Genomic DNA, 16,360 nt, shown 5'->3' on the forward strand with positions numbered 1-16,360 from the left:
AAGATCCAGACTGTCAGGGGAAAAAAAGTGAGGCACGTTAATGAACACAAACTGGATAGGCACATTTCTGGCTTTTGTTATTGTTTTAAAAGGCACACATTATGTAATCCATATAAAAATAAATTAAATCTACAGCATTAATTCTTAAAAAACAATCAAAAATTCTATAAAGTTAACTAACTGCAGAAGTAAATTTCTCTGCTGTCTTTTGCAAGCTTATTTTAAAAAACATTGCACTTGAGAATTAAAAAAAATCATACAAAACACCATTTACACTTTATTAATGTTTATATGAGAATCAAATTATACATTTTTTGCATATGCCTTGGACTCTGGTCTGATTACTTTATGGCACATAACTCAATTTGAGCATTCTAAATTAACATTATCCAAAACTTACAAGTCACGTTCCGTGTGACTCCATTCAATATCAAACTCAGGAAATTTCAAAGCTATCTCTGACTCTAAAAATTTATGGAAAGCTGAATTATTTTGTGCTTGCTCTCCTGAAATTTTAGGCCTGATAATACACTACTACTGAACATAGACACTGAAGATAATGTAAAATTTCAGCCTAGGAAAACTTCATTTTACTGAGAATCTCAACAAATGTGCTTCTGGAATATGGCAGTTGATCATTAACAGTGTTGAAAATCGGTTCAGTGCTATTGCTTTTGATGACCCACTTCAAAAGTGCAACTTAATGTTTGTAATCAGTTCTCAAATATGTGTATGTTCAAAGACCTAATTCAAGCTAACATAGTGTTGGAAAGAATAGACAACACAGGATGGCAAGCCTGTACTTCTCTCGAGCCAACCAGTGTCCCAGGTCCATCAACAATCTGCCAGGTATCGTCCTGAAAAACACCAAGCAGACCCCTGAAATTACACCTTCACATGAACTCAAAGGAGGACCTTTTCACTGCGGGTACAGATACATAAACTCAGTTGACAATACATTAGAAACAGATCACAGGTGTCCGTCCGGCTGTCCGGACCATGATTACTCTCTCCCAGGTGTGTCTCTACCTAGCACTTTGTACAAAGGTCAAAGAACAAAGTTTCCATGACTTTAGATTATAAACTGCTTGGCAGTTTATTAAACAGTTGCTTAGAAAACTACTGTTCGAATATAAATGTTTCCCGGGTACATTAAAAACTTAAAATCTCCCAACTTACCAGTGGCAAACCGCTTCTTTACTAAGGAAAGCCTATAGCCAGTGCCTACAAGTTCAATATCTACTCCTGAGAGGGTATTTCCCTCGCTGAGGAATTGCACTGCAAGTGTGGTGGGTTTACTAGGTCCTTCTGAAAGATCAAATTTTGCTCTGAGGGACCCAGAACCTACAAGGCAAAGAATAAAATAACTTAAATAGGGCAACATAAAATTGACAGAGAAAAAACAAATGAAGATGATGAACTATGTCCCATGCCAAATTCATAAAATGTATACAGTAAACAAACCATTGTTTCCAAAGCAGACTTTATTCAATGAGTCTTAATTAATTTAATCCCTAATTTAATCCCTACTTCTAACTTAATAGTAAGCAGTAATCTAGTAGATTCCTACTGAGATTCAATGTGCTACAGACACATGCTGAAGTCAGTCAAAAGAGAAAAAGGAAGTCCATGAGGGCAATTCAGAGGGAACCCTAGAAGGAGTATGAGAAGGAATAAAGTCAAAAGGAAATGACAGCCAACTACCATTATATGGGGGTGGGAGAGGTAAAGAAGGAAGGACAGGTAAGATTGGGAAAGCTGTACCAATGTCATTATTTTCTACTCCGCTTCTTAAAATTTAACTGGTCTATCATGCCAAATACAGCTGACCTTTAAACATGGGTTTGAATTATGTGGGTCCACTTAAAGATGGACTTTTTCCCCCATCAGTACAGTACTGTAAATGGATTTTCTCTTTGATTTAGCTTACTTTGTTTTGACAATACGGTTTATAATACACAGAACAGTATGTACTCAACTGTTATCAGTAGAGCTTCTGGTCAACAGAAGACTATTACTAATAGTTTCGGGGGAGTCAAAGTTATACGTGGATTTTTGACTATACAGTGCCACCAGGACAGGTGGGGTGCAGAGGGTGAGGCACTCCTCACCCCTGCATTGGTCAACAGTCAAGTAGTTCTGAGATGTTTTCTTTTCAATATAACCATTTATTCAACATACCTCAGTCTAATCATATGCCACAAATTGTAAACCAAATAATTATGAAGACTGTGACAGATGCTGTAAAAGAGCTCTCAAGAGCTATGGGCACAGAAGCACATAAAATGATGGTGAAGATGACAATGTGAATTGCAGGCAGAGGTAACTCCAGGTACAGAGATGGGAGACCTGAGAGAGCACAGTGCCTTTAAGGGACCTGCATACATCACAGAAGAGCTGGAGAACAGGATGGAAGAGTGGCAGAAGGTAAGACTAGAGTGATAGAAGGAACAAGCTTGAAGTATCTTTATAATTCACCATAAGAAATAATCCTAGGGAGCCACTAAAGACAAGACAAAAACATTTCAGATTAGTATCTCACAAGGGAAGAGAAGTACAAGATACAAGGTAGGGCAACTATCTAAAAGCCAATAAGACAGTGTAGGACTCCGTGACAGTTGATTAAACAGGGGATCCCAACTTGGCTAAGGGAAAGGAAAAAAGTAAATGCATTTGAAACGTATTTCAGTGTTGGGAGTCAAAAAAGGGGGAAAGGAGATGGAATTGGTAGGTAGCAGGAGCGACATTCTAGGATTCCCTGCACAGAAGCTGAACACCATGGAAATCCGAAGGAAGATACCATAACCCCGATCCAGCCCACAGGGCTGGGCGTGATGGCACCAATCAGCTACGGGGTGAACTGCTGCCTAATTCTTAAATGCTGTCCAAATCCTCCTTAAACTTTTACAATTCTCTTGAGAGGCAATTCAATTCTGTGAAAGTTCTACTATAGGCCAAGAGCAGCCACCTTGGCAGTCCTTAAACTTGAGAATTATTTCCTGTCCCTCTTCTGGGCATAGAGCCAGAAGAGAAACATATTCCTATTTTACAGTATTCTAATTTGTATATTTCTTTTTAAAGGCTGACTAACCAAATCAGAACCACATTTAAAGATTTTTCCATTTCTTTACATACACTGATACCTGAAGAGCAGAGGCAGACTATTAAAATACTTGGTTAGAAAATCTGTATCTTATTTTTGAAGGAACAATTTCCCTTGTTAGTACTTAAAATAGTAGAGTTTCATTAAATAGGGGAAAAATATATGTCCTCTTTTCCCTGCTAATTGGTCGTAAGCCCTCAATTTAAATAGGATTTCTGGTTTACTTCTAGTTTTAACTAGGAATTTCAAATTTGTCTCCCCAGAAGCCATACTGTTTGTGTAAAAGTCAGCACCACTGGCATCTGAAAATAGGCAAATTTCAAGTACCAAACAGCAACAAAGTAACTGTAAATCATCTTGGTTATTTCAGCAAACACATATTTCTCTAGTTGAGGTCTGATTCAGCATAGTATGTATAAATAAATAGCCACTATAACTATATGGCTACATAAAACTATGTTTTATGCTTAAAATGTTCAAAGAAAAAAACCGTAAGCAAAATTGGGAAAGCTTAAAAAAAAAAAAAACTCAATAGGAAAAGTTATTGAAGGTTAATTAGACATTCAAAGGAGAGCAGGAGAATTTTCTTAACTTTAAGACAAAATCAGAATAATTAAAGACTTGACGGTCCTGGAAATTATATTCTAAATTGACTTAGGCGAGACACTAGGATGATCAACTAGCAGATTTTTCCTTTGCATTCTGAACACAAACAGATGGAGACTTGGTAGGAGTAAGCAATAAACTTGTTTCTCCTTAAAATAATAAGCAGAGAAGTAAAAGCTGTTGATGGTTGGTTTGACTAAGGTGATACGACGAGGAAACATTGTCTTAAGAAGGTGGGAAGGCAAACAAAGGGGATTTTTAAAGTCTGGAACCTTTTGCATGATTTCTGGGAAGCCAGAAGGACCCCAATAACAGAATGACCTCAAGGGTGCTGAAAGAATTTCAGTTAGTTAACAGGTTACCCAGCAGAATAGATTAGGAATAGAATAGGTTCTATTAATAGAATAGATAGGTTCTGCTTGAAAACACCTAATGAAGTAAATTTAAAGTTATCCTGTGAGCACATGCCCTTAGACAGTTTTTATAAAGGTTATGGCAAAACAAATGCTTTTTCTTATAGAGATAAGCATATTCTATCTTGGCGGGGGGCGGGGGGAGATGTGTTCCAAATTTCAACTAGTCCACTCTTATTTAAGGCATTAACTTCCACCTAGTGGTCAATTCTAGAACTGAAGGCAAGAAAATCCAAGAGAAAGCTTTCCATAAAAACACCTAAAAAATCCATTTTCAGGGGTACTACATTATAAACAAAAAAAAGCATACACACACTTACCTCCATTTTCTGATTTCTCTGAAATACCAGACAGTTTCCAAAAGGCTTTCATTTGTTCTGCATTCCTATAAGAACAAGTATCTTCAGATTAGTAGGTGTCCAGCACAGTGCCTTAAAAATGGATGGGCAGTCAATAAATAAATGTATTTTAAATATTTCACCAGGGGACGCCTGGGTGGCTAAGTTAAAGCCTCTGCCTTCGGCTCAGGTCATGATCTCAGGGTCCTGGGATCGAGTCCCATATCGGGCTCTCTGCTCAGCAGGGAGCCCGCTTCCCCCCACCACCCCCTGCCTGCCTCTCTGCCTACTTGTGATCTCTGTCAAACAAGTAAATAAAATCTTTTTAAAAATAAATAAATAAATATTTCACCAGAATAACTAGAGGGCTAAATTTACTTTTAGTATTACCTGGTGAAGATGCTTTTATGATATAATGCTATATCTTAATGGAAATTTACTAAATTACAAAATTCTTCTGGTCAGAGAAAGTAAAATTGGATAAGTGATTCAGTCCCTTCATTACTAAAGAAGAAGAAAATTTTATTAAACAGTGAAGCAAACAGAATGTTAGCACCTCTACTCATATTAAAAAAGGGAACAAGAGGGTGCCTGGGTGGCTCAGCTGAACAACCGCCTGATCCTGGTGTCCTGGGATCGAGTCCCACATCGGGCTCCTGGCTCCTGGGGAGTCTGCTTCTCCCTCCGACCTTCTCCCCTCTCATGCTCTCTCTCACTGTCTCTCTCTCAAATCAATAAATAAAATCTTAACTTCCTCTTATCCCCCAACTTTTAAGAGATGAGAGTTACTAAACTAGTAAGACAGGTGTTCTTACAGATATGCTAGATGCTGTATTTAACCCTGCAAAATAATTATCCGAGGTTAAGCAATTTGCCTAAGGGTAAAGTTGTACTGAATCATTCAAGTCCGGGTGGGACAGCAAATGCACTTTTGGATTGAGGTTACAGTGATCTAATAGGATGAACAGCATCTTTCACACACACCATGGTTTCCACGGTAAAATACACTAAAACTTTTCAAACTTCCAAGACAACTTTGAGAACTTAGGTTCTAGAAGCTGGGACTTGCAGCAGAAATCTATCAGGAATTCAGAAACCTAAAATTTACCATATCGCAGGGGGAAGGGACTGCATGTTTGTGACTCCTCCATCCACAGGTACCACCACCTGTATGTTGGAAAGCACACTTGGTGCCACCATAGCTTCTGGGTTGTACTTATAATCCACTCTAAGATCTGTGGTGCCAGCACTGCATTTCCAGTAGGTTGCAAGATTTAGAGGAGTAGACTGAATACCATTTGATGATACCTTTGAAGAGAAAAAATAACAAAGCTTTTTACCCAAAAAGTAAACAAGCCATGCTTATGACATGTATATATGAACACAAGAGGTCTTGGAATCAAAAATAATGATGGAAATATTCCTAGGCAGAATAAATCAGGCTCATCTCCAAGGATCAAGAGCCACTATCCAAGTGTGGATCTAKGACTATCTACAGCAAAATATCCATTATGCTTGTGCTAAATACACATTCCTGGGGAAGGGGAAGGGACTCCCTTTCCCCCCCGCCTCATTTCTTTCATGAGTACTTTATGGTTTTCTGAGTACAGATCCTTTGTCTCTTTGGTTAGGCTAAGATTTCTAGGTATCTTATGGTTTTGGGTGCAACTGTAAATGGGATCGACTCCTTAATTTCTCTTTCTTCTGTCTTATTGTTGGTGTACAGAAATGCAACTGATTTCTGTGCATCAATTTTATATCCTGACACTTTACTGAACTCCTGTAGGCGTTCTAGCAGTTTTGGAGTGGAGTCTTCTGGGTTTTCCACATGAAGTATCCTATCATCTGTGTATGTAACTTTTGAATATCTCTCTATATCTAACATAGAATTTTAAGATTCCTTATAAATTAAAAGAATTTAAATTGAAATAAGATAAATCATGCAATACTCCAAGTCGAGAATCAGAATACTTCCAACTCCAAGTGTTTAATTTTAATCACATGACCCACAGTAAATGGTGCAATTCTTTTCCATTCTTTAGCTCCTTGCTCAAAATAACTCCTTTTTAATGAGACCTACCCTGATTACCCTGTCTAAATGTACACTATTACATTTTCATTCTTCCTTATTCTGCACACTTTGCCTTTTCTGGATAACCTATATTATTATCTACTTACTACATATACTATCTTCCTTGCATTCCTGGTAAACAGGCACTGAATAATAGTTACAGAATTAATAATAATGAATACTTGGGATAAACTTTAAGCCCACTTAAGTGGCAGCACTTTTTAAAGTTATGTATTTCTTAGAAACACAAGCCATTTTAATAGAACTATTCTATTAAAAATTCAGATAGTATGGGGGCAAGGAGTGGCGCCTGGGTGGCTCAGTTGGTCGGGCATCTATCTGCCTTTGATTCAGGTCGTGATCTCAGGGTCCTAGCATCAAGTGCTGCATAGGGCTCCCTGCTCAACGGGAGGCCTGCTTCTCCCTCCCCCTGCCCTGCTTGTGCTCATTCTAAGAAACACAATCTTTTTTAAAAATTCAGATAGTATAGAAGTATATGAAATAGAAAGCGTATCCCTTAACATTCTTACTCCCAATTGGTAACACTGTGGTGCATGTCCTTAAACACACTTGGTAGGCATGAATACATGAATCTCATTCTTTTTAAAGGCTGCAGTAACTCAACGAATTAATCTCTTCTGTAGATGTGTATGTAACTGGCTTCCATAAAATGCACTGAATATCTTTTGTAACTTCGCTTTTTGCCCATTTGTGAAGAACTGATTTCTTGAGGTGGAATTGCTGAATTAAAGATTCAACTAACTATTCAGGGCACCTGAGTGGCAGAGCTGTTTACGCATCAGACTCTTAGTTTCAGCTCAGGTTGTGATCTCAGGATCTTGAGATGGAGTCCCATGTTGGGCTCTGCACTCAGGATGGAGTCTGCTTGAGATTTCCTTTCTCTCCCTCTGCCCTGCCTGCTCATGCTCTCTCTCTAAATAATTCTGTAAAAATTCAACTATTCAGCAATATAATCAGTTGATCAGTTTGATTAACTTATACACCTTCTAACAAGCGGTCCCACCTCTTTTAATAGAGCATCTTGCCCATTTTTGTCAATTAATGGGCTAAAAACCGGTATCTCACTGTTGTCTTACTATTCATTGCTCTGGGGGCGCCTGGGTGGCTCCGTCGGTTAAGTGGCTGCCTTTGGCTCATGTTCCCAGAGTCTTGGGATTGAGCCCCACATCTGGCTCTCTGCTCGGTGGGGAGCCTGCTTCTCCCTCTTCCTCTGCGTGCTGCTCCACCTGCTTGTGTGCTCATTCTCTCAAATAAATAAATAAAATCTTTAAAAAAAAACTATTTAAAAAATATTAATTGCTTTGATTACTACTGACATGGAGCATCTTCTGTAAGTTACCTATCTATTGAGTTAATCACCTTTACTTACTAATTTATACAGTTTACAGTAAGCCTTTGGTCTTTCTTATAAAGACTTTTCCGTCAGATTAAATAAGGATTCTGACTATGCAGCCATCAAAAGAAATGAAATCTTGCCATTTGCGATGACGTGGATGGAACTAGAGGGTATTATGCTGAGCGAAATAAGTCAATCAGAGAAAGACAATTATCATATGATCTCCCTGATAAGAGGAAGTTGAGATGCAACGTGGGCGGTTTGGAGGGGTAGGAAAAGAATAATCAAGATGGGACTGGGAGGGAGACAAACCATAAGAGACTCTTAATCTCACAAAACACACTGAGGGTTGCCGGGGGGAGGTGGGGGTAGGGAGAGGGTGGTGGGGTTATGGACATTGGGGAAGGTTGTGCTATGGTGAGTGCTGTAAGTGTGTAAACCTGGCGATTCACAGACCTGTACCCCTGGGGCTAATAATACATTATATGTTAATAAAAAATATTTAAAAATATATAAAAATAAATAAATATGGATTCTGTTTAAGAACTTGTTTTAACAAAAGGAGTTTATATACACTAATTTATTTGTTGTCAAAGATCTCACTCTCATTCCACGGCCTCTGGGTTTTATATTACTCTTAGGTCTTAACATTTCAAGATCAAAATATGTAAAATATATGGAATTATATACACACACCTGCATATATACCCATAGATTTATATTTAGTAAGTTTATTTAATAAATAGATTTATTTTAGTAAGTTTATGGTTTCATCTGTTACTATTATTGGTACACACAGATTTTACTTTGTTTAAAGGTATGGATTTGGGGATTCAGTGCATTTTTTCCCAAATCTCCAGCCAGATGCCCCAGTACCATTTACTGAAATAAACAAAACAAAACAAAACAAAAAAACCTCATTTCCACATTGCCTTGAAATGCTAATTTGTCAAATAAATAGTTTCCCATTTATTCCTGGATTCATTTCTAGACATACTGTTCCTTTGATCTGGCCCTCTATTCTGCCAGTTCCAAACTACTATAAATACTGACACCTTAAAAAAGTTTACCCATTAAAACTCAAACTTATTACTCCACATTATCATTTAAGACATTTTACTGATTATTCCAGGCTTTATTCTTCCAGAGGACCTGAAAATGACCGTCATGTTTCCAAACACCCTATACATAGACACTTCTACTGGGTTTCTGAGCAGGATTACATTCAATTTGTAAGTTATTTTAGAAACATCTAAGCTGTTTACAACTTGACCCCTCATCTAAATAAAGTACTCCTTTATAATTATATTCAACTCAGTAGGGATTATGTTAGTTTTTTTCCTAATTAATTTTTATTGTCGTGTTCACTGTGGCTACAGGAAAGGACAGTGTAACAGATTTTTAAAATAATTTTTATTGTGATATATTGACATGAATTTCAGGTGGACAACATAAAGATTCAGTATCTGTATACACTGCAAAATAATCACAATTATTTTTTTCTCATGAGGAGGAGGATTAAGATCTACCCTCTTAGTAACTTTGAAATATGCAACACAGTTTAACTAACTTTAGTCAGGACATTGTATCTTTCATCCCCATGACTTATTTGTAACTGCAGGTTTGTACTTTTGAATCACTTCACCCATTCTGCCTACCCCCTGAAACCCTCTACTTGGCAACCAACAATCTGTTCGTCGATCTCTGAGCTTGGCATTTTGTTTTTTAAGTTCCATATGTAAGTGGGATTATATGGTATTCGTCTTTGTCGGTCTTACTTAATTCACTTAGCATAATTCACTCAAGGTCCATCCATGATGTTACAAATGGCAAGATTTCATTCTTTATTATGGCCAAGTAAATATTCCATTACATATATACTACATCTTATTTATGTTTTCAGCTTTCGAGGGACACTTGGGTTGTTTCCAAGTCTAAGCTATTGTTAATAATGTCTACATTACAGGCATTAATTTGTACAGTAGTAGTGAGCTATCAGGAAAAATACAATGCTACAGTAAACATCGAGGTGAAAATAAATTTTTGATTAGTGTTTTTGTTTTCTTCAGACAGCTAGCTAGAAGCCCAACTGCTACATCACATGGTAGTTCTTTTTGAATTTCTTTCCTTTTTTGAGGAACCTCCATACTGTTTTCCATAGTGGCTGCACTAATTTACAACTCTACCAACAGTACACAAAGATTCCTTTTTCTCCATATCCTCTCCACAACTTACAAATTCTTGTCTTTTTAATAACAGCTATTCTAACACGTGGGAATTATTATTTCATTGTGGTTTTGAGTTGCATTTCCCTGACTAGTGATGCTGAACATCTTTTCATGTACCTACTGACCATCTGTAGGTTTTCTTTGGAAAAAATGTCTATTCATACCCTCTACCCATTTTATATTCCGATTACTGGCTATTGAGTTGTATGAATTCTTTTGGATAGTAACCCTGCAAAGACTTTCTCCCATTAAATAAGCTGCCTTTTATTTTTCTGGTCATTTCCTTTGCTGTGCAGAAGCTTTCTAATTTGAGGTAGTCCCACTTGTTTATTTTTGTTCTTGTTGCCTTTGCTTTTGGTGTCTGATCAAAAAAATCATTGCCAAAGCCACTGTCAGGGAACTTAGCCACTTTTTTTATTCTTCTAGGAGTTTTATGGTTGCAGGTCGTACATTCAACTACATGGCCATTTTGAGTTATTTTTGAGTAAGGTGTAAAACAGGGCCCAGCTTTGTTCTTTACCCTATAAAGAATTTTCCCAACATATTTATTGCTATCCTTTCCCCATATTCTTAGCTCCTTTGCTGCAAATTAACTGAATATGTATGCACTGACCTATTTCTGGACTCTAATCAGTTCCATTGATCTATATGTCTGTTTTTATGCCCATGCCATACAGTCTGGACTACCAGAACTTTGTAATAACCATTTTAAATCATGAAGTGTGATACCTTTGGCTTTTTCTTTCTCAAGATTTCTTCAGCTGTTTGGAGTTTTTGTGGTTCACAAATTTTTGTACTGTTCTATTTCTGTGAAAAATGGCACTGGAACTTCAGGGACTGCACTGAAATTCTATATAACTTTGGGTATTATGGATATTTTAACAATATTAATTCTTCCAATCTATGAGCATGGAATAGCTTTCCATTTGTGTCACCTTCAATTTCTTTAATCATTGTCTGACAGTTTTCAGGGTTAAGGTCTTTCACCTCCTTGGTTAAATTTATTACTCGGCATTTTATTCTTTTGAAGCAACTGTAAATGGGATTGCTTTCGTAGTTTTGTTGTCCTGATAGCTCACTACTGCCACACAAAAATAGAAAGATTTCTGTATATGGATTTTGTAGCCTGCAACTCTACTTAATTTGTTTATTCTCAGTTTCTTTGGTGAGGGTTTTCTACATACTGCATTATCTGTAGTGACAATTTTACTACTTCTTTTCCAATTTGGAAGCATTTTTACTTCTTTTTCTTGCCTAATTGCTCTGGCTGGGACTTAAAATTTACTTAAACTGTTGAGAGCAGGCATCCTTCTCTTCTTCCTGATCTTAGCTGACAGCTTTTCCCCACTGCGTATGTTAACTGTGGGTTTGTCACATATGGACTTTATTCTGTTGAGATACATTTCCTCTATATTCAGTTTGTTTGGAGTTTTTAATCATAAGTGGATGTTGTATTTTGTCAAAACTGTTTTCTTGCATCTACTGAGATGATGATATTCTTATATTTCATTATGTTGGTTGATTTGTCAAAGTTGAATCATCACTTTGGTTATCTCCAGAATAAATCCCACTTGAGCGTGGTGTATGATCCTTTTAAGGTACTGCTGAATTTGGTTTGCTGACAAGTTAGTTGTCAATTTCTGCATCTAGGTTCAGCAGCAATATTGGCCTATAGTTTTCTTTTCTTGTGGTATCCTTGTCTGGCTTTGGTATCAGTGTTGGCCTGATAAAATTTTACTGCTTTTTTTTCCTGGGGGGGGGGCGCGACAGTTTGATAAGGATCACTATTCTTCTTTGAATGTTTGACAGAATTCACCAGTGAGGCAGTGTAGTCCTAGACTTTTGTTGCTGGCAGCTTTTTGATTACTGATACAGTCTTTTTACTATAACTGGTCTATTGAGATTTTTCTGCTTCATCAGGATTCAGTCTTATAAGGCTGTATGTTTCTAAAAATTCATCTGTTGCTTCTATCTATTGTGCAATTTTTTGGCACAAAATTGTCACAATGGTCTCTCATGACTCTTTGTATTTCTGTGGTATCAGCTGTAAGGTCTCCTCTTTTATTTCTGATCTTATTTGAGCCATATCTCCTTTTTTCTTGGTGAGTCTAACTACAAGTTTATTAAGTTTATCTTTTAAAAGAACGAGACTAGGAGTGCCTGGGTGGCTCAGTGGGTTAAGCCTCTGCCTTCAGCTCAGGTCATGATCCCAGGGTCCTGGGATCGAGCCCCGAATAGCGCTCTCTGCTCAGCAGGGAGCCTGTTTCCCTTCCTCTCTCTCTGCCTGCCTCTCTGTCTACTTGTGATCTCTGTCAGATAAATAAATAAAATCTTTTAAAAAAAAAGAACGAGCTAGCTCTTCTATTGTCCTTTTCATCTGTATTTTAGTTCTGCTCTTTGTTGCTTCGGTCACTCCACTAACTTTGGGCTTCATTTTCTAGTTCTCTGATGTGTGAAGTTAATGTATTTGAGACTTTTGTTTCCCTGGTAAGCATTTATTGATATGAACTTCCTTCTCAGATCTACTTTGGCTGCATTCAATAAATTTCTGTGTTGTATTTCCAATTTTGTCTTGAGAGAATTTTTAATTTCTCTTTTCATTTATTCATTGACCCAATGGTTGTTCTGTAGCATATTATTTTTCCTCAATTTTTGGAAATATTCTATTATGTATTTGAGAAAGAGAGCACACATGAGCAGGGGGAGAAGCAGAGGGAGAGGGATAAACAGGCTCCCCACTGAACAGGGAGCCTGATGCAGAGCTCAATTCAAGGACCCTGTGATCATGACCTGAGCCAAAGGCAGATGCTTAACCAACAGAGCCACCCAGGTGCCCCTACAGCATACTGTTTAAACTCCACATATTTGTGAATTTTCCAGTTTTCTTCCTGTAACTGATTTCTAGTTACATATCATATTGTGGTCAGAAAAGATGCTGGATAAGATTTCAATCTTTTTAAATTTATTAAGACTTGTTTTGTGGCCTAACCTATGATCTGTCCTGGAGAATGTTCCCTGTGCACTTGAGAAAAATGTATATTATGGCTTTTGGATGGAAAGTTCTGCATATAGCTTTTAAGTTCATCCCCTCTAACATATCATTTAAGAACAAGGTTTCCTTATTGATTCCTTGTTTAGATGTTGTAAGCAGGGTATTAAATTCCCTTATTATACTGCTATCAATTTCTCCCTTTAGGTCTCCTAATATATGCTTATATATTCAGGTGCTTCAATGTTGGGTACATAAATATTTGCAAATACTACATCATATTGGTGGACTGACACCTTTATCACTATGTAATGTCCTTCTTTGTCTCTTAATTCCTCTTATTTTAGATCCATTTTGTCTATTAACCTACCCTACCTTTCTTTTGGTTTCTATTTGCAAGGAACATCTCTTTCAACCCTTTAACTCTGGCCTTAAAAATGAAGTGAGTCTCTTAAAGGCAGCATACAGGTGGTTCTATTGTTTTTTTTAATTCATTCAGCTATTCTGTCTTCTGATTGGAGAATTTAAGATTATTTACAGATTACTGATAGGTGTGTACTTATGGGCATGTTGTCAACTGTTTTCTGGCTGCTTCTGTAGTTTGTTTCTTCTTTTGTGCTCTTCCTCTGTGGTTTGAGGACTTTATTTAATAGCATGCTTAAATTCCTTTCTCATATTTTGTGTATCTACTGTACGTTTTTGCTTTGTAGTTACCATGGGGCTTACATGTAACAACCTATATTTATAACTATTTTGAGAACCATGGAAGTTTGAAGATAATCTACAGCACTACCTTATTTTTAGTCCCCCCCCACCGACATCTGATGTTTCTCATGTTACATTTTATCTTTACCTAGTGATTCCTCAACTAATTATTGTATAGTTATTTTTACTACTTTTGGCTTTTAATCTTCATGCTACCTTTATAAGTAATTCACTACATCTTACCACATATGCTTACCTTTACCAGTGAGATTTATACTTTCATTTTTTTTCTTATTAATTAGTCCCCTTTCTTTTCAGCTTAAAAAACGTCCTTTCAGGGGCACCTGGGTAGCTCAGAGGGTTAATCCTCTGCCTTCAGCTCAGGTCATGGTCTCAGGGCCCTAGAATAGAGCCCCACATCAGGCTCTCTGCTCAGCGGGGAGCCTGCTTCCCACCCCTCCCTGCCCCAGCCCGCCTGCCCCTCTGCCTACTTGTGATCTCTCTGTGTCAATAAAACAAAATCTTTTAAAAAAAAGTCCTTTTAGCATTTGTCAGGCTGGTTTAGTTGTAATGAACTTTTTCACCTTATGCTTATCCAGAAAACTCTCTCTCCTTCAACTGTAAATGATAACTTTGCAGGGTAGAGTATTCTTGGTTGGAAGCTGTTTTCTTTCAGTACTCTGGATGTATCCTGCTGTCTCTTTTCTGGCCTGCAATGTTTGTGCTGAAAAATCTGACAGTCTTATGGGGGGGGGGGTTCCTCCTACACGTAACCTGTACTTTTAAGACCTCTTTAACTTGATATTTTAACTAAAAAATATCTTGATGTAAGTCTCTTCAGGATCATCTAATTTGGGACCTTCTGGTCTTCCAGGATCTGGATGTCTGTTTCCTTCCCCAGATTTGGAAAATTTTCTTATATTACTTCTTCAAGTAAGTTCTCTGTGCTTTTCTCTACCCTCTCCTCCTTCTGAAACACCTATAATGCAAATGGTAGTCTGCTTGATGTTGCCCTTTTAAGACCCTTGAACTATCCTTCCTTTTTTCATTCTTTTTGCTGTTCTGACTGGGTGAGTTCCACTGTCCTAAGGTTCACTGATCCCTTCTTCTGCTTCATCTAGTCTGTTGCGGAACGCTTCCAGTTTCTCAGTCACATACTGTATTCTTCAGCACTGTGACATACATTTGATATTTTCTGGTATTTTCCACTTCTTTGTTAAAGTTCTGTGCCCATCTACTCTTATCGTAAGTTCAGTGACTTTATGACCATTTCTTTGAACTCTCTATCAAGCAAATTATCTCCATTTCATTAAGGCTTTTTTCTGAGGTTTTACTTGTTCTTTTATCAGGAACATTATTCTTTTTCTTGATTTTCCTCAAGTCTGTCTGTTTCTACATATTAGATGAAACAGCCACCTTCTTCCTAGGCTTGAAGAAGTAGCCTCATGTAGATGAACTGTTACATTAAACCTTGCCCTAGCTGCTACCTGTCTCTTGACACTTGGTGATTATCCAAGCAGCCTATTCTTTTTCAATAGCTCCCAATAGTGCCAAGACCTGTCACTATTCCAAAAGAGGTAATCTCAGTACCTACACTGAGACTGACTGGAAGGAACCCAAACCGTCAGGTAGCAGCTTTTAAAGAAAGCAAATATACATAGACTTGTAAGACCACAAGCATAAGACCTGCTAGCCACCAGACCAGGCAATCTACAGGTGTCTGCTAGGCAACAGCTGAAAAAAACCAGGGCTCCAGACAAGTTTGTAAGCTCCTTTGTGGAGGGTATCAGCAAGCTGTAGCATGGCAGAGGGAGAGTGTAAAAATGACACTGTTCAGCCTATGTTCCCTGGATGGTAAAGATGGTACTAACTTTAAAAAAAAAAAAAAAAAGCCTGGGGACACTTGGGTGGCTTGGTTGGTTGAGCCACTGCCTTCGGCTCGGGTCATGGTCCTGGGATCCTGGGATCAAGTCCCGCATCGGGCTCCTTGCTTGACGGGGGGGGCCTGCTTCCTCCTCTCTCTCTGCCTGCCTCTCTGCCTGCTTGTGTGTACTCTCTCTCTCTCTCTGACAAATAAATAAAATCTTAAAAAAAAAAAAAAAAAGCCTGGAATAAAATAATGTGTATATATATGGCACCTGCCAGCTTTCATAAATTAGTACTAATTTGCTAATCCTCTATCCCTGCAGAGTATCCCTATACAGGCCCCTGCCTCACTGGCTCACATTTTGTAATTAGCAAATGAATCTCTTTCACATATAGTCTGAGTACCTTTTGAATGGCTGCTTCTGCCCTCGTCCCTAAGGTGAGTGAATCTCTGTAAGAGCCCTCTATAAGGGTTTGCAGATTCACTATAGCCCTGTGTATCACGGCCATCAGCTCTGTTGCCTTCCAAAGCAAGATATTTTGGGGGCTCTTTTCTCAGGCACAGGTCTTAGAAGTTGGGATGCCCAATGTGCGACAGGAACCTTTCACTCAGGAAGAAGCTCGAGGTTTATGAGTTCCCTTCTGATTGTGGATTGCAGCGCTGGAGGTGGGGTTTGTAGGGAG

At 38.0% G+C, this 16,360-nt stretch overlaps 1 protein-coding gene across 2 annotated transcripts in view; it reads right to left on the reverse strand.

Moving 5' to 3' along the window:
* Positions 1 to 264: 264 nt before the first annotated feature.
* Positions 265 to 16,360, reverse strand: part of FCHO2 (FCH and mu domain containing endocytic adaptor 2) — a 118,253-nt gene continuing 102,157 nt past the window's right edge. For both annotated transcript variants that reach the window (XM_032848700.1, XM_032848693.1), the window contains exons 23-26: positions 5,569 to 5,768; positions 4,443 to 4,507; positions 1,180 to 1,344; positions 265 to 857 (exon numbers count right to left, since the gene is read on the reverse strand). In XM_032848700.1, the coding sequence (XP_032704591.1) occupies positions 835 to 857; positions 1,180 to 1,344; positions 4,443 to 4,507; positions 5,569 to 5,768 (453 nt within the window). In that variant the 3' untranslated portion in view covers positions 265 to 834. The remainder of the gene's footprint in view (positions 858 to 1,179; positions 1,345 to 4,442; positions 4,508 to 5,568; positions 5,769 to 16,360) is intronic.

This window comes from Lontra canadensis, unplaced genomic scaffold, assembly GCF_010015895.1.
Source record: "Lontra canadensis isolate GAN:19392208 unplaced genomic scaffold, GSC_riverotter_1.0 scaffold4, whole genome shotgun sequence".
Lineage (NCBI taxonomy): Eukaryota > Metazoa > Chordata > Mammalia > Carnivora > Mustelidae > Lontra > Lontra canadensis.